Source organism: Canis lupus, chromosome 1, assembly GCF_011100685.1.
Source record: "Canis lupus familiaris isolate Mischka breed German Shepherd chromosome 1, alternate assembly UU_Cfam_GSD_1.0, whole genome shotgun sequence".
In the NCBI taxonomy this organism is placed as follows: Eukaryota; Metazoa; Chordata; class Mammalia; order Carnivora; family Canidae; genus Canis; species Canis lupus.
In genome coordinates, this window is record NC_049222.1 from 39,986,864 (window position 1) to 40,013,389 (window position 26,526).

General features: G+C 40.3%; 1 protein-coding gene across 2 annotated transcripts in view; it reads left to right on the forward strand.

Moving 5' to 3' along the window:
* The window catches only part of UST (uronyl 2-sulfotransferase), a 290,878-nt gene that overhangs the window by 93,392 nt on the left and 170,960 nt on the right, over window positions 1-26,526 (forward strand). For both annotated transcript variants that reach the window (XM_038526303.1, XM_038526304.1), the window contains exon 2: window positions 17,086-17,129. In XM_038526303.1, the coding sequence (XP_038382231.1) occupies window positions 17,086-17,129 (44 nt within the window). The remainder of the gene's footprint in view (window positions 1-17,085; window positions 17,130-26,526) is intronic.

The following is a 26,526-nucleotide window of genomic DNA, read 5'->3' on the forward strand; positions in this document are numbered from 1 at the left end:
ACACAGCGCTTCAATGCGCAGAGCCAAGAGTGTTCCAAAAGGCCGATGTGTATTTTCTCTGTGAGTACTAACCAAAATATTTATAAATTTGGTTTGTGTTATGTATATTGTCGTTTTATTCATAAAAGAGTTAAAATCTAGATAAACAAAATAAAAAATGCTACTTTGTACTTGGCAATATTTAGACCTAGAATTATATTAGGTCGCGAATGTGAACATTATGTTGGCTTTGAACTGTAAACATTCATTTGGCCTCTACTTGTGAACGCCATTTGGATGTTCTTGATAAAGTACAGGTGGTACATACAATACTTGGATAACTGTTTGGGGTAGCACATTGAAGGATGACTGTTCTTGGAGGAATTTGGGCCAAAATATAGCTCTCTATTGGTATTTAAGGATTTTTTGTAACATCGGTGATTGGAATAGGTGCTCAGAATGATTCTTGAAGTTGGGTAATAGCAGAAACCACTTTTGGAATTGTCTTTTGAGTGCGTTTTGGGGCATCGGTCATGGTATTTAAAGCTTTGGAAGGAGTCCCCATAGAGATGAATTGAGCACTGAATTTTCAGTATGGTCCCTAATTCTGTGATTAGAGGTATGGTGGAGGAAGAAGTTGGTTATTTTCTTCAACTTCTTGGCTTTTGGGGGAAAGTCATTTACTTTTTAGCTTTTGTATAGAAAATATAAAAAGAGAGAACACTTGGTGGTTAGACTGGCTGGGTCTATGCCAATGTGAAATGGGACATGCAGCAGTCAAATTCAATTTGCTATCCAGAACTGGTGTAGAGCTTTCTGTGCTGAAAAAAATTAATAAAAATTATATATATCTCCTTTTATCATAGTGGAAATACAAATGAGCATGGCCTAGAGCTTTCAAAAATAGACTTAGAGAAAGAAGTAAAATGGGGCTTGAGTGGCTAAAATTTGGATGGGTGAAAAGTGGTGATAAAACACTTTAGGTTTTTTTTTTTTTTTTTTTTTATGATAGTCATACAGAGAGAGAGAGAGAGGCAGAGACATAGGCAGAGGGAGAAGCAGGCTCCATGCACCGGGAGCCTGACGTGGGATTCGATCCCGGGTCTCCAGGATCGCGCCCTGGGCCAAAGGCAGGCGCCAAACTGCTGCGCCACCCAGGGATCCCAAACACTTTAGGTTTTTAGGTAAAAAAGATCTTTTGGAAATTTGACTTAAATGTTTCTGGGAATATGCAGGGAGCTTACTTAAAAAGAAAATGAGTGTTTTCAATGAAGACACATATCTCCCTTAGACAAATATCTCTTATGTACACAGCTTTATGTGACATTATTTATGTAACTTTAGAACTTGAGATAGACAAAGGGAGTTTTAAAATTCATCCCTACTTTGTCCCATGACAACATTGGTTATTTCACGTGATCAATGAAAAGTAAGATAACATACTTTTAGAAACCTTTGACAGGCCTCCGAAACCTTACTTTTTCCACTAATTTGAAAGACTTTTCAAAATCCCTGATATTATGAAATTATTGCTATGACACAAGCAGAAGCACCAGTAGTGTGTGGTAGGTCAGAGCAGAAAGGGAAGCATGTGGGGGACTCTGGAAATGCACTGGCCCTGCCGTTGGCTACTTGTTCCTTCATGAGAAGGACTTTTTTTTTTTTTTTTTTTAATTTTTATTTATTTATGATAGTCACACACACAGAGAGAGAGAGAGAGAGAGAGAGAGAGAGGCAGAGACACAGGCAGAGGGAGAAGCAGGCTCCATGCACCGGGAGCCCGATGTGGGATTCGATCCCGGGACTCCAGGATCGCACCCTGGGCCAAAGGCAGGCGCCAAACCACTGCGCCACCCAGGGATCCCGAGAAGGACTTTTGACCTCTCTTGGGGTCATTCCCTCATCTACAAGATGAGAAAACTTGAACACTGAGTGAAAGAGTATACATAAGGATTTTTCTAATGTGTGAGTCATGAACGGTACATAAATATTTGCTCCTTTCCCTGTTTCCCTGAGCCCCAGGAAAGGATCAAGGGCTCCCTACCTAAAAATCCATTTTCCGTTGCTTCGTATTTCTATTAGTTAGTCTAACCTAATTCTCTGCTTCCAGCTTTCATCAGCATGATGCCATTAGCATATTCAATTTCTCGTATTATTTATAACCCTACATTATTATTTTTATAATCCTTAGAAGTTATTTTTGCTCCACTGCCTCTTTGCACCATCACGAAATAGATTTCCTCCATTGCCGAGTGGTTTCTTCAATTATTCTTGGTGACATATAAAAACATTCACATACCCTCCTAGGATTTATCTTTTTATGGCCCTCACAGAGCACGGTTTGGCTTTTAGTTTCTTTTAGGCTTGGAGTGGCTTTGCTTGAGTCTGGAGGCTTCTAGATTAACCAGAGTCTTGTCCATCTTGTTGCCTGATCTATGGCTTTTCTCCTAAAAACCTTATCTATGAAATCCTTAATAAGGATCCTGTGATTTTCCTGTACCCAATTCTCACTTCAATCCTGGTGTCCTGAAATTAGACTGTCTCATCTTCATGGAACCCCAGCTTCTACTACTTCCCTCGGCTAAATCAGGACATGTTGGCCTGGAATTTACATTAGAAAAACATCTATGACACTTAGACCATTTGCCTAGCATGAAGTTGCTCCTGAGAGACAAACTCATTTTGCATTAACCGGCTTTCCCTTCCTCAGTCTACCTTTGTTTAAAGTAATGTTGAAGGTGTGTGTGTGTGTGTGTGTGTGTGTATGTTTTTTTTAAAATTTTATTTATTTATTCATGAAAGACAGAGAGAGAGAGAGAGGCAGAGACACAAGGCAGAGGGAGAAGCAGGCTCCATGCAGGGAGCCCGACATGGGTCTCGATCCCAGGTCTCCAGGATCACACTCTAGGTTTAGGCAGGCGCTAAACTGCTGAGCCACCCGGGCTGCCCTATATATGTGTTTTTTAACGCCATTTTGTTTGTCAAGTTCTGTGTCATGCCTGTGTTAAAATGTCTTTGTGGTGTCACTGATATCACTATTTGTATTATTTGCACTTACTCATATGATTGAAATCTGCTTAATAAATTAGTGATTTTTATTTTATTTTTGTTTATTTTTTATTTTTTTAAAGATTTATTTATTTATTTATTCATGAGAGACATGGGGAGAGAGAGAGAGAGGCAGAGACATAGGCAGAGGGAAAAGCAGGCTCCTCACAGGGAGCCTGATGTGGGACTTGATCCTAAGACCCCAGGATCACACCCTGGGCCAAAAGCAGATGCTCAACTGCAGAACCACCCAGGCATCCCTATTTTTATTTTTTAGCATTTATTTATGTATTTACTTGAGAGAGAGAGAGAGAGAGAGAGAGAGAGAGAACACAGAGGGAGAGGCAGAAGCAGACTCCCCACTAAGCAGGGAGCCCAATGAGGGGCTCCATCCCAGGACTCCGGATCATGATGTGAGCTAAAGGCAGACACTTAATTGACTGAGCCACCCAGGTGCCCTGTTAAATTAGTGATTTTTAAAAGGTGAGTAGTTTCATTTGCTTGTGCCATAAGAGGTCTTCAGGGAATCTGAGAATTGGAAGAAAGGTAGGGCTGTCACTAGGTATCTCCTGCTTTGCTGAAAGCAAAGGCATAGCCTTAAAGTCTCAGACCAGGGCAATGAGCAACTTCTTCACTTCACAAGTAGCACACTGCTCTGAGCCCCCATTCCACTTCAGACAGCACTTTAGACTGAAAATTCTGTCTTTGATGAGCTAATGCTCTCTTCGTGCACCATGACAGTTAAATTATTTTGGGTAGGCATAGATTCATTTGATAGATGTTTTCTGCTATTGGAGAAACTCTTTTTTTTTTTTTTTTTAATTAAGAAACATCTTCCAACAAGCAAGTTGACATTAAGTAGGCTCGGATATATTTGAAATCCACAAGTATGAAAACCAGGAAAAACCATGTTTGTTTTGATGCAGAATGAACTCTGGTCTTCCAGGAGAGCTTACATTGGCCTCTAATATAAGAGTATCTGCCTTTGCCCTCTGACTCAACATTTTTTTTTAGTGGTTCAGGAAAGTGAGTGACTCACTAAGACTTTAAAAGACATTATTTTTCCAGATCGATGATGAATTCAAGGCAGGCAGGCTTTTAGGAAGGACTCCTTTTCCTGGGTGTAGGAAAGTACCACCTCCCTCAACTCCTTTTGTTGAAAGGCAGAATTAAGACTTTGCTAGAGAAGAAATGGATCTACTACATGCTAAAGAGTATTTATGACCGCCAGTACACTTTACCTTTTAGAATAATAATAAAAGCATAGGAATACCCAAATCCTGCCAGGGTTTTAAAAATTACATTTCATTCATGCCCAGGTATAACCTCCCATCATAAATTCTGAAAAATGTGGAGGAAGACAGTGACAGGCCATTCTAGTGCATAATGAGGGATGCATATTTCAGTGCCCGGGATTGATGTTTATGTATGTGATCACTTGGAAGAGGTTTTATTTAATGCACCATGTCTTTAAATTGGCTCTATTTTAAATATAATCATAAGAGCTACACTTTGTTGTATGCATGGCAGTCAGTTTATAAAGGGTAATTCTAATCTCCCCAATTCTATGAGCGAAGTTTTATTCTTCCTGCTTTACCTATGGGGAAACTAACGCTTAGAAACTTTAAGACCTTGCTCAAGGTCATATCCAGTCAGTGGATTGCTGCTTTGGACTGTTTTGCCGCAAAGCCCAAATTCTTTCCCCTGCATTGTTTTCCCTGTACCTTCAGCTCATCTTTGGCAAGGATTTTCTGATTTTTAAGCACCTATTTTTTTGGCCTTTTTGTGTTTGTGAATGAGTGTGTGTGTGTCTTTTATTTGTGCCTACGAAGTAACATATAGAGCTATAAGAATCTTCTTTTATCTTCCAATATTAGAGTTCTATGAACCACAAGATCTCACCAAAATCCTATTAAATCTGATACAAAATAGAACTAGTGAGATGATAGAAAATGGAGAGATGATGAATTTATGGAAACTCACTCTTTTTTAACACTGCCAGGCTCATATGTTAGATTGCTAGTCAATTTTGTGAGGATTATTGTTCTGAATGATTTCAATAATTTCTGCTGCTCTATTAAAAATCCTCTTTTACATTCAAAGACCTAATAAAAAAGAAACTATGATCTCTTCCTTGTGTTACTTGAAAGTGTATATGAAAGTATAATCCCAGATGGGATAGTTCTGTGTGCACCACAACATCTGTGTCAGACCAACTTTGCCATCAGACTCATTTCATCCACACGCTTTCTAAATCACATCAGCATTTACGAGCAGCTCTTCAAATCTCTTTTTCACATGCATATCATTTCAGTGCAGTTTAATTGAAACATCCCATAGAATGTTCCTTCATACTCATTTCCCTAAAGCATGAAGGGAATTGGCAAGTGACAAGTAATTTTTCTGTCAAACAGATGACTGTTTCATTTACAATATAGAAGACACAGACGCTCATTTACCAGTGGCCTCAGGCCATGGCCCAGACATCCATGGAGCAGGGGACAGAGCTAGAAACACAAAAGCTTTTTTATCCATTTAAAAATACGTATGCTTTGACACCAACCTTCAAGCAAGTGCTGATCCATAACCCAGCAAGAGGTATTTTAGCATCCGTGCCCACTGATGACTTTCCCACAGTGTTTCCCTCTTTTGTCCTTACAGACTTCTTCCATCTGGATTCTGGCTCCAGGTTCACACATCATAGCCACAGGAACCCCTCCAGTCTGCCTATGGTACACAGAACCCTGAGACAAACTGGGGTTCCCACAAAGTCCTCATCTAGCTCTAACAACTTCCAACCATGTGATCTGGGGCTTGGCTTCCTTCCTGGTAAAGGGGGATCCTTGCTCTGCCCTGCAGATCTCCCATGATTGCTGAGGTCAGAGGTAGAGGCTGCTGGGATGATGCATGGGAACGTTAGAGCTCCGGAGACACATCAGCTCATTTCAGATGTGCCCCAAAGCCCTCGGCACCTTTGCCCAAACCTCCCGTTGCCTTTTAAATGAGACTTCATCTTCTGATGTTGATTTCAAGGTCACAGGGACAAATTTAATTTGGACTTGCCATCCTGTCCAGATATGCTGATGCCATGCCCTCCTCCTAGTATCATACCTCCAATGCAGGAACCAGTACTCTGGCTTGGGACACCTGCCCTCTTTTCTTTGAGATACAGCTGGGGAGAAGCCCCCCATATGGAGCTGTGCCTCACTTCATTGCAGAGGTGCATCTAGTACAATCTTCTCTTGGTTCTTCACTGAGCTGGGCCATCAGCACAGACTGCCCACCATCTGCCTGGAATGTCTTTGTCCTGTACTGCTTCTCATCCTTGAGTTTAGGGACTTTGTTCCTTTTCATAGCCCTTCATCCTTTACTCCTTATGAGCCCATCACAGTCCCAACTAAATACTTATTTTGTAATCATTATTTAATGTCTGTCATCCCTTTTTACTAGAAACTTCAGAGGGCCTGTGCTATGGACTGACTGTGTGATCCCCCTAAAAGCCACCTGTTGAAGCCCTGACTCCTCATTGAATGGCACTGGAGGTGGGAGTTTAGATGAGGTCACGAGGGTGGGGCCCCCACCTATTGAGATTAGTGTCCTGATAGGAAAAGAAAAAGACCAGAGCTCTCTTTCCACCGTGTGAGAATCAGCAAGACCACAGCCATCTGCAAGTCAGGAGGAAGGCCCTCACCAGAACCCCACCTCGCTGGCACCCTGATCTCAGACTTCTAGCCTCCGCAGCTGTGAGAAATAAATATGCATTGTTGAAATCACTCAGTCTGTGATAATATCTTATAGCAGCCCAAACTAACAAAGCGTGACAGGGATCCTATCTTTTTATGCATGTGGGTATCCCTAGGATCCAACACAGTGCCTGGCATAGGTTAGGCACTTGATGAATAGCTGCTGGGGTAAGTTGGGAATGTCTTGCCACTACTTCCTCCCTGTCACACTCCCCTTCCACTGTCTGTTGCACTTTCTCAGTTATTTCATGAACATTTCTACACATGCGTTTGATTCACGTATGGAAGTTGATGCACAAGTATTCTTTTTCACAAGACATGCTGGAACTCAACGTCAAAATTAGCATATAAGCCTCCGAGAGGCTGTGAACTCCATGCAACCATGCGCAGGGCATGTATTCTCTTTGGGAATGATCTTCTGGGTTTGAAGCATATATTTTGTTAATTTTCTCAATCATGAGATATCTTTAGCTGTGGAGAAGTAATTTGATGATGTCAGAAAAGCACAAAGTCGTTCCAGCTTAAGTTTGGAGAGTAGACAAGGAGACCAAGCCTGAAAATACCATTTAGAGTGAACACAGGGTGTGTGGCAAGATTTTTATGTTGTGGAGTGAGCACCAGTGACCTAGGTCTATTCTTAACCTTCACTACTATTCAGCCTTAGGTCTTGGCCTAATTATTTGACCTTTTTGATTCAACTGTTTCCTCTGTAGGTTGAGGGGTTGGACTATATATCTGTAGTGATTTTCCTGTTCTGAAATCATATGATGTGTGTGTGTGTGTATGTTATGGGCTCTGACCCGTGTTGGCAATGATAGCAAAGCCCGAGAAATTCCAGACTTAGAGCAATGGCAGTTCAGTTGGACCAAAGCCCTTTTTCAAAACAGCACTCTATTTGATTGATGTTCTGTGTGTTTGTTAAGTAGAGTGGTGCATCAAAACTTTTCCAGTCATGAAATACTTTGAAAGTGATGAAGTTTTTATGATATGCTGAAGTAAACTGGTGTGGATGGGGGTTATCTATATGAGGTCTGATGAAAGTATTCATTATATTTTCTTTTTATTATATGATTATTAGAAAGACAAGATACAAAATATTAGATATTAAGTCATGGAAAACTTACAAATAGAAACATTTCAAATTTATCATTGAGAGTGATGAGTTAGTTTTTGGTTTTGATGAAAAATTCTTCCAAGCTCTTGGGATGCCTGGGTGGCTCAGTGGGTTAAGCATCTGCCTTTAGCTCAGGTCATGATCCCAGGGTCCTGGGATCAAGCCCCATGTTGGGCTCCCTGCTCAATAGGGAGTCTTCTTATCCCTCTCCCTCTGACCCTCGCCACCCTACCCTTGCTCTTTCTATGTCATTCACTCTCTCTCCCTCTGTCAAATAAATAAATAAATAAATAAATAAATAAATAAATAAATAAAATCTTTAAAAAAAAATTTCTTCCAAGTTCTTGAGAATGACCACTGACAAGAAGCTTTATTCATATGAACAGGTGATTTTTAAAATGTAAAACCATTTTAGGAGCTGTGTTAATTCCTATTGCTGCTTTAACAATTTATCACAAATGTAGTAGCCTAACACAAATTCGTTATCTTACAGTTCATCTGAAATGGGTTCTAACGGGCTCAAATCAAGGTGCTAGCAGGGTGGCATCACTTCTGGAGATTCTAGAGGGAAATGTGCTCCTTGCCTTTTCTAGCTTCTAGAGGCTGCCAACGTTTCTTGACTTACCAATCTTTTTCATTACAAAGTCTTACGATTTTGACCCTCCTGTCTTTTATATGTGATTATATTGGGCCCACTCAGATCATCAAGGATCATCTTCTCATTTCAGAAATCTCTTCCTTAATCACACCTGCAAAGTCCCTTTGGCCATGTAAGGTCACATATTCAGAGGTTCTGCGGCATAGGATATGGGCAACCTTTGGAGGGGGACATTATCCAGCCTACCACACTACTCTTCAAAAATTTGCATCAGTTGTTTATCAACATCAAATGCCAATTCCAATTTATTTAAGGAATCAAGAAAAACTTCCTTTTCTGTAGTTGACAAATACAATGTTGATTTTTTTTTTTGCAATAATGTGAATGGATTTCTAAATCCAAGCTAACTTTTTATATCAAGTATTTCAAAATAATGATGAATGCAGAAAGGTCATACACTCAGCATCCTGTGGCTGAGCAGGACCCACTAAAATAGAATGTCAGCTAGAAACAGACCCGAGGTAGCCGGAGGTTCTGAGGTGTCCCTGGAATCTGGGCCCCACCTAAGTCCTCACCTCCCTCCTACCCAGTGCTATGCTGGCTCCTTGGGCTCCCAGGACATTAGGTTCTTCAGCAGCCCACAAGGCCCTTCTCCTCGGGTGAGGTCGAGGGAGTGGCACTCTGCTTGATGGCCAGTCTAGCTGGTAAGTGCCAGATGTTGCCCATGGAGCTCAGACCCTGCTCTGCCTAGGCCATCCCTGAGTGGCCTTGGTTTGCCCAGTCTGAGGTGCCTTGGGAGCCAAAGGGCTCAATATCTCAAAGTACGCTGTGGCCCCCAGCATGGAGTCTCTGAGCAAGGCAGGGAATCAGGCAGCTGTGGCCACATCTGGGATCTTATGCCAATTTGTGGTGGGACATGGTGCAGGTCACTTCACCTTCCCGAGCCTTGGCTTCCTCTGCTGTAAAATGGAGATATGTGATGGTTGTCATAGGAACTCAGTAGGGTGAGGTCTGGAGAATACTTAGCACTGTGCTTAGATCAGTGTCAGTGCTAACCATTGATGATGATAATGCAGATGCTGATTTGTTTCATCCTTGTTTTGTTTCTCTCTTAATCGTCTGCATCCTGCCTGTCTTCTGCTATAGTTATCAGAAGTGCTTTGTGCAGTATGCATGTGATGGGAAATGTCCATTCTCACGGTGGCTATGTCCTGATATGAGAAAACTTACCTGGCTGCTCATTAGAGCATTGCCCAATGTAGGGCAGGGGCTGCCGTGTTAATCGGTGTGTTAGAGTTACATAGGGGGATCAGTTGACTGTAGTAATTACTTTGGGAGGAAAATCTAATGGAATGAAACAGAAATCCAGCATATTCTATCTCTCTTTGATACACCATTCCTACCTGGATAAGATCATATATGATTATAATGAATCCCTGAGCTAATTTGGCAATACATTCATATTTGTATTTAGGTTATTATAGCAGTAGTGCACTGATTGTTTGATTCCAAAGGCAATTTCCTTCTACAAATGTGTCCTTAACATCCTAAAATATATATTCAGATTTAATGGAAAAAAAGAGAGAGAGAGAGATGTACTATAAAACAAAGCCCTGTTTTTGAACCTGGGATACAAGAGAAGAACATTAATATTCTATTAAAATGTATTAGAAATGGAAACCACTTTCTAAATTATACTTGATAACAGTTTAATTTAGATATGTTTTTCACTGTCTGGAATGCTCATTTTTATCATTTAACATCAAGATAGTATTTTCTGGATGTTTGTGCCTTTATTAACTGGTTAAGTAAACATTGAAATTTTCTTTTTTGAAAGGCATTTTTGTAAATGTATTTAAGTATTGATAGTTAATAAAGCCATTTGTTTTAATTTAATGGAAAATAATTTTATTAAAGCCTAAATAAAGCTGTGCAAGCAATTTTCCTCCATTACAGTGTCTTTGGGGCTGCGTTAATTATAATAAATGGAGCTATTGGAGACGTTTACTCAGCACACAAACTCCTCATTGTTAACTACGGCTGGTGTGTGCTGACAGCTGCCTCTTAGAGAAATGTAACCCATAGTTAATGGTGGAAAGTGTGGCATTAACATAATTTTTTGGCAAGGACAAAGCTAGGGTTGCAGTGTTGCCTTCAACAGTGACTCCTTCATTAACAGTGTCTTATCAGAGGCCCAGACTCCAGGGGGGTAGATGCAGCCATATGATTGTGTTGTAGGTAACCAGAACCTGAAATGACTGCTTCTAAATAAAAAAATGGAAAGGGTCTCAGTTGCTTATGAGTATGATTTTAAAAGGGGCCAAAGAAAGACTTTGAAAGAGTTGCTGGTGTTTGATCAAAATTGACAGAGTGTAGAGGCGGCTTTTTTGACATTGACACTAATGCATATTATGGTTTCTATAAGAGGGATTAGAATTAAAACATTTTTACTCTTCAGGGACCAATTCAGACAAAAATAGATTTGCTAATGTAAGACTTAAGAGTCAAGAATAAATTATATGCCGTGAAGGTTCTGTAAATTCATTTGCACATTGCCGAAGGTATTTCAAACAATCGGGGGAAGATCTTTGTGTGTTTCTGAAGACAGATCAAAGATAGAATCAGAAAGTAATAGAAAATATCAAATAATTATTTTTTGTTAATATTAATCCTTCCTATGATAAACCATTCTCCTGGCCTCAGGGTTCTCTTTGATTTCCTCAAAAATAAATAAAATTATAAAATTGAATATAAATGATAAAATCAGGTAAAAGAGATGAAAAGTTACTGTTCACTGAGCACTTACTACGTGCTGAGTAGGCAGTGTGCTAAATGCTTTATGAATGTCTTATTTATCATAACAACCCTGGTACTGCAGTTATTAATGTCCTCATCTTGCAAATAAGGACATTAAACCTCATGGAAATTCAGTGATATTTCCAAGACCATTCAATGACCAAAAGTTAGGAGTGAGATTTGAACGCAGGTCTTTTCCTCTGTATCCCCTTCAACCCCCTGTGTTACCCTTTGTCACCAGTGACTGTGCTATTAGCAGTATTTCTTCCTGAATACATTAAATGATTACCCTGGGCCTCCTTTCCACTCTTTCATAGAAGAGTGACTGTTGCTATTTATAATACCTGGCTAATTTTATTCAATAGTCCTTCACATCTGTGCCTCTAGAAATTTCCCCTCTCTCAGCTGTGTGGGTCTCTGTTGGATTTACCTGGACATGGCATCAAGCTCCTCTGTGCTGGCCAGGTTCCCTACACCAGGCCCACAAGCCTGCCAAGATGGGCACCTCACTGGGTGGGGACCAGGCTGTGTTTCCGCCTCAGATTCTCTGGAGGGTTCTCCTTCTAGATCCTGATGGTCCCTTAAAATGTGCGTATGGATCAAACACAAGTGTCTCTAGGCCTGACAGATTACCCTGTGGTTGTTTAAGTCGAGTGGGGTCTGGGAAACTCTGGGGATGGAGGATTATGTTTTTACTTCCCCTTTTTACCTTGAAACAAGAGGTTCCACAGGATGGCATGTGCTGTTGTTTATAGGAACAACAGCACATGTCCTGAGACTATAGGCTCTGAAAATTTATTTTGAAAAGACTTGTGAAGACCCACAAAAGTTGGGCAACCCATGTGGCTTAGGGGGCAATCTCTCTGCCCTGCACTACCTGTAGCAGCCCTCAGGCAACTTGTGAGTGGCTGTGGCCCTTTACAGTGTTATACAGCCCCAAGTAGGTGCATGCAAAGAACTGCCTGGTGACCTTCTTGAGGCTAGGAGTCCTTCTGTGACCATAATTCCCCTCCTGCATGGCACTCGTGTCATGCAGTCTCTCGGTAGAAACAATGGGGGTGACCCCTGATTCACAGCAGCCTGAATTTGACCTGTTATATGTTTTTTGTATATATTTTTATTGGAGTTTGATATGCCAACATATGAACACCCAGTGCTCATCCTGCCAAGTGCCCCCCTCATTGCCCATCACCCAGTCACCCCCACCTCCCACCCACTTACCCTTCCACTACCCCTTGTTCGTTTCCCAGAGTTAGGAGTCTCTCATGTTCTGTCCCCCTCACTGATATTTTCCACTCATTTTCTCTCCTTTCTCTTTTATTCCCTTTCACTATTTTTTATATTCCCCAAATGAATGAGACCATATAATGTTTGTCCTTCTCCAATTGACTTGTTTCACTCAGCATAATACCCTTCAGTTCCATCCATGTTGAAGCAAATGGTGGATATTCATCGTTTCTAATGGCTGAGGAATATTCCATTGTATACATAGACCACATCTTCTTTATCCATTCATCTTTTGATGGACACCAAGGCTTCTTCCACAATTTAGCTATTGTGCACATTGCTGCTATAAACATTGGGGTGCAGGTATCTTGGTCTTTCACTGCATCTGTATCTTTGGGGTAAATCCCCAGCAGTGCAATTCCTGGGGCATAGAGTAGCTCTATTGTTAACTCTTTGAGAACCTCCACACAGTTTTTCAGAGTGGCTGTAGCAGTTCACATTCCCACCAACAGTGCAAGAGGGTTCCCTTTTCTCCGCATCCTCTCCAACATTTGTGGTTTCCTGTCTTGTTAATTTTCCCCATTCTCACTGGTGTGTGGTGGTATCTCATTGTCCTTTTGATTTGTATTTCCCTGATGGCCAGTGATGTGGAGTATTTTCTCATGTGCTTGTTGGCCATGTCTGTGTCTTCCTCTGTGAAATTTCTGTTCATGTCTTTTGCCCATTTCATGATTGGATTATTTGTTTCTTTGCTGCTGAGTTTAATAAGTTCTTTTGAGCTGTTAGATTTTATTTCTGGAAAATGAAGTTCAGCCTGAATTGTGAAGGACATTAGTTTGTGTTTTATAGCTTAGGGATTCTCAACCCTGGCAAGACATTAGAATGACCTGAAGAATTTTAGGATATACTAACTGCTCAATGACTTGTCCCCAAATTAAATCAGACTTGCAAAGGTTGGAGTCTGACCTCCACATTCTTAAAAATCATGGCAGGCAAGGGAGGGTTGAAAACTAATAAGAGGGAGGATGGTGAGACTGGGAAGGAGGGGTTTGCACTGCTACTAGTGCTGCCAGTCATACCATGAGTACTGCTAGTAGTGCAACTAGTGCTGCTAGCAAACATACTAGCTACTTTCTGTGTTCTAAGCCTTTGTCATAGAATGAAAAGACTCAAGACATGAAAAGGAGGCTGGAGTCAGAGCTTTGAAGATATAGGTTACTTTCTGGAAAGAAATGAAATGACAGGCTTCTATTTGCCTCCAAAAATAAGAGCTACTGCCTCATAGGGTCCTGCCACCCAGGACCAAAAACTGGGGTTCCCAGGGCAAGTAGAGGTGGATGGCAGGTAAGCACGTGTCCTCAATCCTGACTCTAGATCCTTCATCATCCCTCCTCTACCTTTTCTTCCCAAATTTACATTTTGAGCTCCAAGCCCAAAGATCTGGAGGGCTTTAGTTTGACATCCTTCCCCACCTTGACACCTTCCATTGAATTCCCTACTAGGCAGAGCTCCAAGAAGCTCCTCTAGTGCCTGGGAGCCTGTTCAGAGAGGCTCACTTTGAATATAGGGCTCCTCTTTGATCTCCACAGCCAGTAAGTTACCAGCTTCAGGTCTGAAGATTCTGATGGTTTGGTTTACTTTACACTATGAAAGCATAAGATCCTAGGATGAAAAGCTCCACCTATATACCAGATAATAATACGGTTATACCCTAGGAGAACAAAAATTTGACATCTCCAACTAAAGAAAATTGTGGATCTTTTCCCTTTCTGCACCTCTGTTATTAGCACCAACATTTACAGCCTCTGTGTCCTAATAAACCTACCTATGGATGGGCAGTCAGAACTGCTGGTGGAGAAAACAACAGGGTCCGTGGCACATGTGCCAACACTGGTCGGCCCTGTTCCTCTCTCTGCAGAAAGAAAGAATGAGGGAGTGGGGAGGGAGCAGGGGAGAAAGGAAAGGATATTTTAGCCAAGCCTCAATGATGGTATTGGGGAAGAGCCTTTCTGGCAGAGGAAAGAACTAGTTGAAAAGGTCCCTAGGTGACAACAGGTTGAAGTGTTGTGGAGCTGAGAAAAGGCTATTGTGGTTGGCGGTGGGCATGGTTGGAGGACAGGGCCTGGGGAATGTGGGGGGGACCATCATGAAGAGTTGACTATTTTGTTCTTAGAGAAATAGATTTTTAAGCAGAGGGCTAACATGGCCAGATGGATAAGGTTATAAGATCCCCCTGATTGCTGAATTGGGGAGGGGAGGAAATTTGTAATCAGTGAAGAGACTCGAAGAGTTCTCCAAAATGGCCCAGAGGGGCTGGTGGAAAGTGGTCAGATTTGAGTAACATTTTGAAGGCTGAGCCATTGGGACTTGTGACTGGGTTGGTACAGATGGGGTAAGGGAAGGAGGTGGATCAAAGATGATTCTTGGGCTTCGGAGCCCATAGGGGAAGGGATGTGTTGTGTGACCAGATAAGAAATAGGGAGGTGGCAGTTTGGGTCAGGGGAGGAGGAGGGGAGGTAGAATTGCAGCAAATAAAGAGTTGTGTTTGGATTGGCAAATTGTGAGATGCCTGTAGACACACCCGCACCGAGGTACTGAGGAGTCAATGGGTAGCTGACTCCGGAGTTTGAGGGAGTCAGGCATTCAAGTCATTCATTTTTAGGAACTTTGTTTCTTATGGAAACTTCTAGTGTTTTAGAAACAGTTGTTTGAGCTGTCTTTGATACCTGGAGAACATCTCTGCCGTTTGATGGAATTTCTCATATACCTCCTGGGAGGACACATTCACAGGATGAGGTGATGAGAACCTTCTGCAGCTAGGTATACTGACTGCATTAGGTAGGAATACTTCTGGATATTTCTCTAGACTTAGGCTGTTGTTTATCTGAATTCTTTCATACACATTCTCCTTACTAAGTCAGATATAGATCTCACTTCCTCTTTCTGTGTCTTCTCAGTGGAGTGCAGCACAACAATTAAGATCAAACAAATTGTTAATCATTTTCACCTGTCAAGGTTTCCTGAAAATAACCCAAGCAAGAGCATGCCATGTGTTTGTGTTGATGTGTCTTACACACAAAAATTGGGCCTGTTGTCCTTTTACTATAGACAGCTAGCCCATTAGGGTACAGTCATTGTGGACATTAAGTGGGTGATAAATCAGTAGACTACAAAGTGAAAGGAATGCCTGATACCCCAGGATGGAAGAAGGAAAAAAAGCCCTATAGGCCCAAACCCACTTATTTGTTATGTTTGGGTAAGTTTCCCCATTTGAACTGTCTCTGTGTTAAATTCTACTTCAACCTTTTTTTTTTAAACATTTATTTATTTATATATTTAGTCTCTACACCCAACTTAGGGCTTGAACTCCCGACCTCGAGATCAAGAGTCACATGCTCTTCTGATAGTCAGCCAGGTGCTCCCTGCTTCTTTTAATTCCAAGTTCCTAAAAAAAGCACCTTCATCTACTTCAACTGGGACATTTACCTTATTCCTGAAGCTACCGTTCTCTTGGTAGCCTTGTGTTTACAATATTGTCCTTATGTTGTGTGAGAAAGGCTGGTTGTCTTCACTTTTTTGCAAAGATGGTTTCCCCTGACTGATAAGTATTATGTCCTTGGAGGGGAGACTTTGAATAGACTACACACATCCCTGCCCCTGATGGGCTCAAATGTGTTGCCAGGTGGGTGCCTGGGTGGTGGGGTCAGTGCTCGGACTGTGATGTCAGTACCCGGGCTCTGCAAAAGCCCATAGGAAGGCTTTTCAGATGCTCAGCAGATGCCCAAGCATGCTCTGCAAAAAACCAGTCTTCTGCCTTTTCTGCAGTTTAACAGGGGGCGTGACCCTGAGCAAATTACTGGATTTCTAGGCTTCTGTTTCCTCCTCTGTAAGCAAGGATAATTATAATCCACCCTGGAGATGTGAATTAGATGAAAACCTGGAAAGCACTTAGCAGAGTACCTGCTATATAAAAGGAACTCAGGGGCCTTTAGTTTCCATCCTAACCCCTCTGAGTCTTTATTCATCAGGAAACAATAATCATGCACTCTGAAAAACACACAAGCAAGTAAGTGGCTATTCGTAAAGACAGATCAAGCTTCCAAAGCAAGTTAGACTGAAAAGATCAAGGGAAGTCAATAATCGAGACAAAGTGGAGAATAGTGTAGTGGTTCTCAAAGTCTGGTTCCAGGACTTGCAGCATCAGTACCACTTGGGTGCTTGTGAGATGCAAATTCTCAGAGACACTGAATCTGAACCTCTGGGATTGGACCCAGGCCATCTGTGTTTTAACAAGCTCTCCAGGTAATTTTGATGCACATGGAGGTTTGAGAACCATGGTCTAAACTCAACAGAGACTGGGTGAGGGATAGTGATGCATGTTTGTACCTGCTGCAGCTGTGTTTGAGCACAGTAACATCAACAAAATCCCACCAAACTGGCAATTAATTACCCATTTTCCTTTGGTACAATTATCAAAATAGAGATATATGTAGGATGCTTATTTTCAGTGAGTTTGCATTAAATTCACTTTGGTTTTAAAACCACTGATTCATCAACTTTCTTCTTTTTTTTCTCTCTAGGAAATTCCACATACTTGGATGATCATGGACCACCTCCTAGTAAGGTAAGGTCTTTGCTCATGATATAAATCCCCCTTTTCTTTTCTCAGTTCCTATAGCCTCCAACAACCCCAACCAGAGCCCTCCCGGCCCTGAATTGTTTACAGGAAAATAGTAGATGATAGATGTCAAGTTCATTTTTGACTTACAGGGAGGAGAAAAAGGAAGCATGTGAAGATAGCCAAAGTGGTGACGGAGGAAGGGCCATTATCTTATCCGTAGTTGTAGCTGTGCCAGGCATTAGAGCCTTAGGCTGACTTCAGATCTTTGGCAGTTTCTTTTTTTTTTTTTTTTTTTTTTTTTAAGATTTTATTTATTCATGAGAGAGAGAGAGAGGCAGAGACACAGGCAGAGGGAGAAGCAGGCTCCATGCAGGGACCCTGATGTGGGAATCGATCCTGGGACTCCAGGATCACACCCTAGGCCGAAGGCAGGTGCTAAACTGCTGAGCCACCTAGGGATCCCCTATCTTTGGCAGTTTCATCCTGTTTGCTGCCCCATTTGTCCTCTCTGCATCCATACTGATGCATGATCTGATGCCTACAACCTGGCCTCTGGATACCTCTGGGTCTAGGGGCCAGATTTGTCTCTGCCCCTTTCTCCCTGGCCCACCTTAGTTGGGATACTCCATCCAAGGCTCAACCCATTAGAACCAGCCTTCTCTTTCAATGCCCTCTTAAGGGTGCCCTGACCTGGCCTGTGACTTGTTTTCCTATAAGCAGTTTTGGCCTGATTTTTAAGGGTCAGAATAGTCCAGTGACACGTTAGTGTGGTTCTCCGCCACTATTTACTTTCTTGAACTCAATGAACGCCAAATGTCAATATACCAAAAAATGAGAAAAATAAAGACAGTTTTGGATCACTTAAGATGATGACCTGCAAAAGACAGTTTTAAGTACCTAGTAAGGAGTAATCACCCACTAACCTTAGAGCCGGGAAGTTTACCCCAAAGTCAGTTTTTGAGCTTATGGGATTTGAAGAAGTACTCTACTATTTTTAAGACTATGAGCTTTGGAATAAGGTTTTTCTGGGTGCATCACCAGCTCTGCTACTTTCATTGTATGACATTGGACAAATTGCTTAATATTATAAGCATCAGTTTTCTGATTTGCAAAGTGGGATTAGCAACACTACCCACAGTATAGGACATCTAAAAGGATCGAATGAGCTGATACATAATATTCAGCACCTGGCATGCAGTAAGTATTAAATAAACAGTGGCTTGTGTTAACTAGACTGGAGGAACATTAAGATTATTGATGAATGGTCCAGTAGTATTTTTCACAGTTGTGACCGGCTCTACCACTTGGCTCACTGCATATATAATGGGTGCTTGTCATGCTGTGGGCACCAGGAATACAAATATGAAACCAAACGGGAACAACAGAACAAAATCACCCCTACCCTGAAGGAGCAAAGGAATGTGGAGGTTAGATACCGTCCAAGGATAAGAACCGTGTCTAGCTCATCTTGGCATCCTCACATCCTTGCAGTAGCACATTGTGACTATTCATTAAATTTCACTCAATTGGACCATGGAATCCAGAGCTGGAATCTGAATTAGGTCTCCTGGCTCCCAGCCCAGGTTCCTTCCACTCAGCCACTGTTCTCAAGCTTGAGCTTGTATCAGGGTTTCCTGGTGTCTTATTGAAACATGGATTACTGGGCCCAGACCCCTGAGAGTCTGATTCTGTAGGCAGAGGGTAGGACCTGAGAACTTGCATTTTTAACAAGCTCCCAAGTGATTTTGATGGTGCTGATCTCGGGATCATGTTTGTGAAACACTGCTTTAAAGGCCATTAATGTAAAGAAAACAATATCTCTGGACATTTTCTGTTTTTTTTTTTTTTTCTGCTAGCCTAAAGAGAGTGGTATGGCTTACTATAAAAAGGCTTCTTACTTTTTAAAATATTTTATTTATTCATTTGAAAGAGAAAAAGAGCACAAGCAGGGAAGGGGTAGAGGGAGAGGTAAAAGCAGACTTCCCACTGAGCAGGGAGCCCGACGGGGGGCTCCATCCCAGGACCCTAAGATCAGGACCTGAGCTGAAGGCAAATTAACCGACTGAGCCACCCAGGCACCCCATGACTATTTATTAATATAATGATGACTTGCTATTGTAACTCTTCTTACAGTGAAAACAAATTTTCCTTGGTTGGTAATCTGCCTGGGAGAAAGAATGAGTGTGGGTGGGGGAGAAGAATGGTATGGGTGGCCTGCTAGGTTCCTGCATCACTAACCGTACTCTCCCAAGTGGGAAGAGGTGAACCCTCCCCATGCTCTCGGCTCTATAGGAAAAGGGAGTCAGGGTGGCTCTTTGGGACCCATCAGCTGTTTCTTTCAATGGCATGTTGGGACATTATTTTGGGTTTCAGGTTTGATAAATGGGGTTTTATCTAGTTAGGAAACCCAGGCCTACTTTATCTAAACTTACCTTTATGAACTCAATCCTTGGTGATTGACTTGGGACTACCTCCTTAGTCTGCCTCAAGTTTCTTGCTGAGTTGGCCATCTTGCCTGCCTGTTTTTTTGCTAGTATCCTTGGTGCCTGGATTCTATGTTTGCTGGACTCTCTCCCCTTGATTGGGACTACTTCCTTAGTGGGCCTCGAGTCCTTGTTCTTGCTGAGTTGGCCATCCTGCCTGCCTGTTTCTTTGCTAGTATCCTTGGTGCCTGGATTCTGTGTTTGCTGGACTCTCTCCCCTTACCCCTGTGGAGCTTGCCCTGGCTCTGCCTTTTCCCACCACTGTGGTCTGGTCTCCACCTGTCCCTCTTCCTCCATCCCCAGCCAGAGCTCCCTGTGGCACACAGGAACGATCAGGTCATAGCAGATCATTTTAGACCACTTTCAGACTAAATCTATTTTTATCAATTCTATTCCAAGTTCGAAACTGTGAATATAATCTCCGTCAACCAGCAGAAGTTTATATGAGACAGATTCTTTTACTATAACTGTATTTTCATTATCTAGGAGTGGAGTAGCAGAACACTCTTTTGACTTTCTAAGCAGTAGCCAAAATAAGAAGAATATAAAAGTGAGTAAAAATAATGTTGGTACATTAACATCTTTTCATCCATGCTTATTACTTCTGCCAGGGTAGAAATGAATCCCAGAAGTGATAAAGTCAGACTTCCAGATAAAAGTCCATTGATTGTCCCCCTGAAGTGGGACCTTGGTTAGTTAGATCTATAGACTGCTGGGGTCTCCAGGGACATGGTGGCATCCAGAAGAGACAGACTCACACATGTGTGGCCTCTAGAATGAACCCCCAGCCTGGCACAGGAAAGCAAGACCAAGTGCAGACCCACCATTTTCATATTTGTTTAACATTCAGAAATAACTTTGGATGCCAAGACTGCAAGAGCTGTGATCTAGATAAAATAAGGTTTTTAAACCCTGAAAATGTTCTGAGGTTTACAGGCAAGTTCTCATTTTATTAAAAGTTCATTCCACAAGTTTCACATTCCACAAGTAATAGCCATTTAGGGAATGGGGTGTGTGCCACACAGCACACAGAGCCCAGGGCTTCCTTCTCGCCAGTATTTTCATAAAAAAGAACCCAAATGCCTCTGATTTTTTTTAACTTGTTTATAAAATCCACTGTAACCTCTCAACTCACCTCAGTTTTTAAGTTGAAGTCATTATTTAAAGGCAGATGTTAATATTTTCTTTTGTTAACCACATTTTACTACCATTTTGTGTGCACATAGAACACATGGCTGAAGGTTCGAGCCCTGCAAAGAATGAACATGTAAATCTCTATTGGATAAATTGGAAAGATATTCTTGAGAACAAAACCAGGCATACAACAGCCAAGATAGTGTGGTCACACTTCTTATAAAGTTGTGTTTATAGGAATGTGTGTGCAGAGAAAAGCCTAGGTAGATAATAATGTTTTCTCTAGATGGTGAGATTTTAAGAGATTTTTACTCTTTTCTTTTGCTTTTTCGTGTATTTTTTGAGTTCATTAAAGTAATGCCTGCTCAACCTAAGGATTGGAATGGAAGGGGGAAAGAAAGGGAAAAGTCTTTTTTTTTAAAATTTTTTTTTCATTTATTTATGATAGTCACACAGAGAGAGAGAGAGAGAGAGGCAGAGACATAGGCAGAGGAAGAAGCAGGCTCCATGCACCGGGAGCCTGACGTGGGATTCGATCCCGGGTCTCCAGGATCATGCCCTGGGCCAAAGGCAGGCGCTAAACCGCTGCGCCACCCAGGGATCCCAGAAAAAGTCTTTATGCAAGAGAAGATGAGGGTTGGGCTGGAGAGCCAGTGGTGCTCTGGCCTCTGCAGCAGCATCTGCAGTTTCATTGACGCCCCACAGCAGCCTAACCTCTGAAGATTGACATCTTCTCCTCCTGCTTCACTTGGCCTGGACTATGGGTCCCCGACTCGGGCAGGCAGCTGGTGATGGCAATGATCAATTCTGGTGGTAACAAACAGGATGTAGTAATTGTTTCACCTATGTTGGGTGAACATCATCCCAAACCTGATAGATAAGAAGAGCTGATCTAAGCACCTCCAGGAAAATAAAACCACTATCCATAGCAGATGTCTGTCATTTCCTATGTGGCAAGCACTCTACTAAGCACTTTGCATGGGAGTTTAGTCTCAGTAAAACCTCATGAAAGAAGAAGTCATTTTTTAAATTGAAGTATAGTTGGCATACAATATTATATTAGTTTCAGATGTACAGTCTGGTGATTTGAATGTATATATGTTATGCAATGCTCACCATAAGTGTAGTTACCTTCTGTCACCATGGAGAGTTATTACAATATTACTGACTTATATTCTCTCTGCTGAATTTTACATGTCCATGACTTATTTATTTTATAGCTGGAAGTTTATACTTCTTAATCCCCTTCACTGATTTCACCCTTGCCTCCACCCTCTCCCTCTGGCAAGTACTAGTTTATTCTCTGTATTTAGAGTCTGTTTTTGTTTTGTTTGTTTAATTATTTTGTTTTTAGATTCTACATCTAAGTAGCATTAAATAGTATCTGTCTTTGTCTGACCTATTTCACTTAGCATAATATCCTCTATATCCATCCATATTGTCACACATATCAAGATTTTATTCTTTTTTATGGCTGAGTAATATCCCAGTGTGTGTGTGTGTGTGTGTGTGTGTGTGTACACATATATATCACCTCTTCCTTATTTATCTATATATGGACACAGGTTGCTTCCATATCTTGGCTGCAATGCTATAATTGTAAATAATGCTGCAATGAACATAGGGGTACATATACTTTTTCAAATTAGTTTTTGTTTTCTTTGAATAGATACCCAGAGGGGGGTTGCTGGTCATATATTTCCATTTTTAATATTTTAATAATTTATATTTTAATTTTTGGGTCCATACATACTGTCTTCTGTAGTGGCTGCACCAATTAATATTCCTACCAACAATGCAAAAATATTACCTTGTTTCCACATCCTTACCAACACTTGCTGTTTCTTGTCTTTTTGATACTAGACATTCTGACTGGTGTGAAGTCAGTATAGTGGCTTTGATTTGTGTTTCCCTGATGATTAGTGATGTTGAGCATTTTTTCATGTCTGTTGGCCATCTGTATGTCTTCTTTGGAAAATGTCTATTCAAGCCCTCTGCCCATTTTTAAATTGGATTCTTTCTTTTCTTTCTTTTTTTCTTTCTTTCTTTCTTTCTTTTTTTCTTTCTTTCTTTCTTTCTTTCTTTCTTTCTTTCTTTCTTTCTTTCTTTCTTTCTTTCTTTCTTTCTTTGATGTTGAGTTGTATGAGTTCTCTATATGCTTTTGATATTAACCCCTTATTAGACATATCATTTGTAAGTATCTTCACTCATTCACTAGGTTGTCTTTTTATTTTATTGAGGTTTTTCTTTTTTGGCCGTGCAAAAGATTTTTAGTTTGTTATAGTGCCAGTTAATTTTTGCTTTTGCTGCCCTTGCCTGAGAAGACAATCCCCCCCCCCCCCCCAAAATATTGCTAATGCTAATGCCTGGGAATCTACTTCCTATGTCTTCTTGTCTTCTTTTAGAAGTCTATGGTTTCAAGTCTTATATTTAGGTCTTTAATCCAATCTTGAGTGTATTTTTGTGTGTGGTGTAAAGAGTGGTCTTTTATTCTTTTGCATATAGCTGTCCAGTTTTCCCAGCACAATTTATTGAAGAGATGTCTTTTCTCCAATGTGTATTCTTGTCTCCTGTGTTGTAGATTAACTGACCATGTAATAGTGGGTTTATTTCAGGGGTCTCTATTCTATTTCACTGATCTGTGTGTCTGTTTTTATGCCAGTACCATACTGTTTTGATTACTATAGTTTTATAGGATAGTTTGAGATCCAGGAGTATGATGCCTCCACTTTGTTCTTTCTCAAGATTACTTTAGCTATTCAGGGTCTTTTGTGGTTCTACATAAATTTTAGGATTATTTGTTCTAGTTCTTTTGGTATTTTGGTAGGGATTGCTTTGGGTAGTGTGGGCATTTTAACAATATTAATTCTTCTAATCCATGAGCATAGTATATTTTCCCTTCAATTTCTTTCATCTTCAGTTTCATTCATTGATGTCCTTACTTTCAGAGTACAAGTCTTTTACCTCCTTGGTTAACTGTATTCCTTTGTATTTGACTATTTTGCTATAATTGTAAATGGAATTGTTTTTTAATTTCTCTTTTTGTTTGTTCATTCTTAGTATATAGAAACATAACAGCATTCTGTATAGTAATTTGTACCCTGTAGCTTTACTGAATTTATTAGTTTTAGTAGTGTTTTGTTGGAGATTTGGAGCTTTCTATGTATATTATCATGTCACCTGAAAATAGTGAAACTTAGTGAGACTTCCTCCTTACCAATTTGGATGCTAAACTTTTATGTCTTTTCCTTGTCTGATTGCTGTGGCTGGGACTTCCAATACTGTGTTGAATAAAATTGGTGATAGTAGGCAACCTTGTCTTGTTCCTGATCTTAGAGGAAAATCTTGTAGCTTTTCATGTTGAATATGATATTAGTTGTGAATTTGTCATATATACATTTTTTATGTTGTGGTGTCCCTCTATACCCACTTTGTTGAGAGTTTTTATCATGAACAGATGTTGAATTTTGTCAAATGCTTTTTCTGCATCTATTGCAATGATCATATGATTTTTATTTTTCTTTTTGTTAATGTGGTATATTCCATTGATTGAGTTGTAGATATTGAGCCATGCTTGCATGAGTGGAATAAATCCCACTTGATCATGGTGATCACTTGGTCCTTTTAATAAGTTGCCGAATTTGGTTTGCTAATATTTTGTTGAGGAATTTTCATCTATGTTCATCAGGGTTATTGGCCTGTAATTTTTTTCTTGTAGTGTCTTTGTCTGGTTTTGGTATCAGCGTAATGCTGCCCTACAGAATAAGTTTGGAAGCATTCCTTCTTCATCAATTTTTTTGGAGTAGTTTGAGACAGGTATTGACTCCTCTTCAAATGTTTGATAGAATTTACTTTTGAAGCATCTTTTCTTGGACTTTTGCTTGTTGGGAGTTTTTTGATTTCTGACTCGATTTCATTACTAGTAACTGGTCTGTTCAGATTTTCTATTTCTTTCTGATTCAGTCTTGGAAGACTGTATGTTTTAAGAATTTATCTGTTTCTTTGAAGTCCAATTTGATGGCATATAATTTTTTTATGGTAGTCTCTTATAATCCTTTGGGGCTTTCTTGTTTTGTTTAAACTCAATTTGCCAAAGTATAGTACAAAATTAGCTTCAGACGTAGTTTTCAATAATTCATCATTTTTGTATAACTCATCATTTATCAGTGCTCATCACATCACATGCCCTCCTTTTTAATGCTCATCACCCAGGTATCCTATCCCCCCACCCACATCCCCTTGAGCAACTCTCAGTTTGTTTCCCAGAGTTAAAAGTCTCTCATGGTTTGTCTTCCTCTCTGATTTTTTCCCCGGTTTCCCCTCCTTCTCTTGTATCTTGCACTATTCTTGCACTATTTCTTAATATTCCACATATGAGTGGAACCAGATAATTGTCTTGTACTATTTCTTAATATTTCACATATGAGTGGAACCAGATGATAATTGTCTTTCTCCAATTGACTTATTTCACTTATCATAATACCCTCCAGTTCCATCCACATCTATGTAAATGGTAGGGATTATTACTCTTTTCTGATGGCTGAGTAATATTCCATATACCACATCTTCTTTATCTATTTATCTGTCGAAGGCCACCTCAGCTCCTTCTGGAGTTTGGCTATTGTGGACATTGCTTTGTATTTCTCTGTGTTGATTGTTACTTCTCCTTTTTGATTTCTGATTTTATTTATTTGAGTTCACTCCTTTTTCTTGTTGAGTTTGGCTAAAGGTTTTTAAATTTTGTTTATCTATTCAAAGAACCAGCTCTTAGTTTTCAATGATCTTTTCTATTGTTTTTTGTTTTGTTTTTTTTTTTAGTTTTCTTAGTCTCTATTTCCACTCTAATTTTATTATCTTCTTACTTCTACTAATTTGGGTCTCTGTCTTCTTTTTCTAGTTCCTTTATGGCTAAGGTTAGACTGTTCATTTGAGATTTTTCTTATTTCTCAAGTTAGGCCTGTATTGCTATAAACTTCCCCTTTAGAACTGCTTTTGCTGTGTCCCAAAGATTTTGGAATGTTATGTTTCCATTATCATTTGTCTCAAGGTATTTTTTGACTCCCAAGAGAGGAAGTAATTTTTTAATCCTTATTTTGCAGATGGGGAAACTAGTTCATAGAGAGGCTGAATAACTTGCCAAGGTCATGCACACTAAGTATTGAACTTGTGATTCTAACCCAGGGCTATGTAGCTCCAGGGTCTATTCTAACCATTTCAAGATTACCTGTTTAAGTAGAAATATGATAATTTTTAGACTTATTTCTAGAATTGTACTCTTTCATGTAGTTATTTGGTAGCCTAACTAATAAATAAAAGGTTTTAACTCTCAGTATACCAGAAAAAAAATAGTCCTCACCATTTACTATCTGAGCCCAATGGACCCTTTAGACATTATTTTATAATCCAGTGATATTTAATTTCTACCTTATCCTTTTTTTCTAGTCACTTTTGTATGCATACCTACCTTCAGCATTTATCCATTTACAAACTGCATATATAATACATTTTGGTGTACAACTATCATAAAGGGTGAAAGAACACTGTCCCACATTCATTTAGCTAAATGGGATGGTCCAGGTTCTTGTTGCAAAATATTGTTTGACAAAGTCCTTCCTCTTGATGGCTAACTGCATGAGAACACTATATATGTAGTATATAGTATATAGTATATATATATATATACACACACACACATATATACATATATATGTATGTATGTATGTAATTAATTTAAAAAAAATTTTAAATATAAAATTTATCCTTAGAAATATATTGTTCCCTCA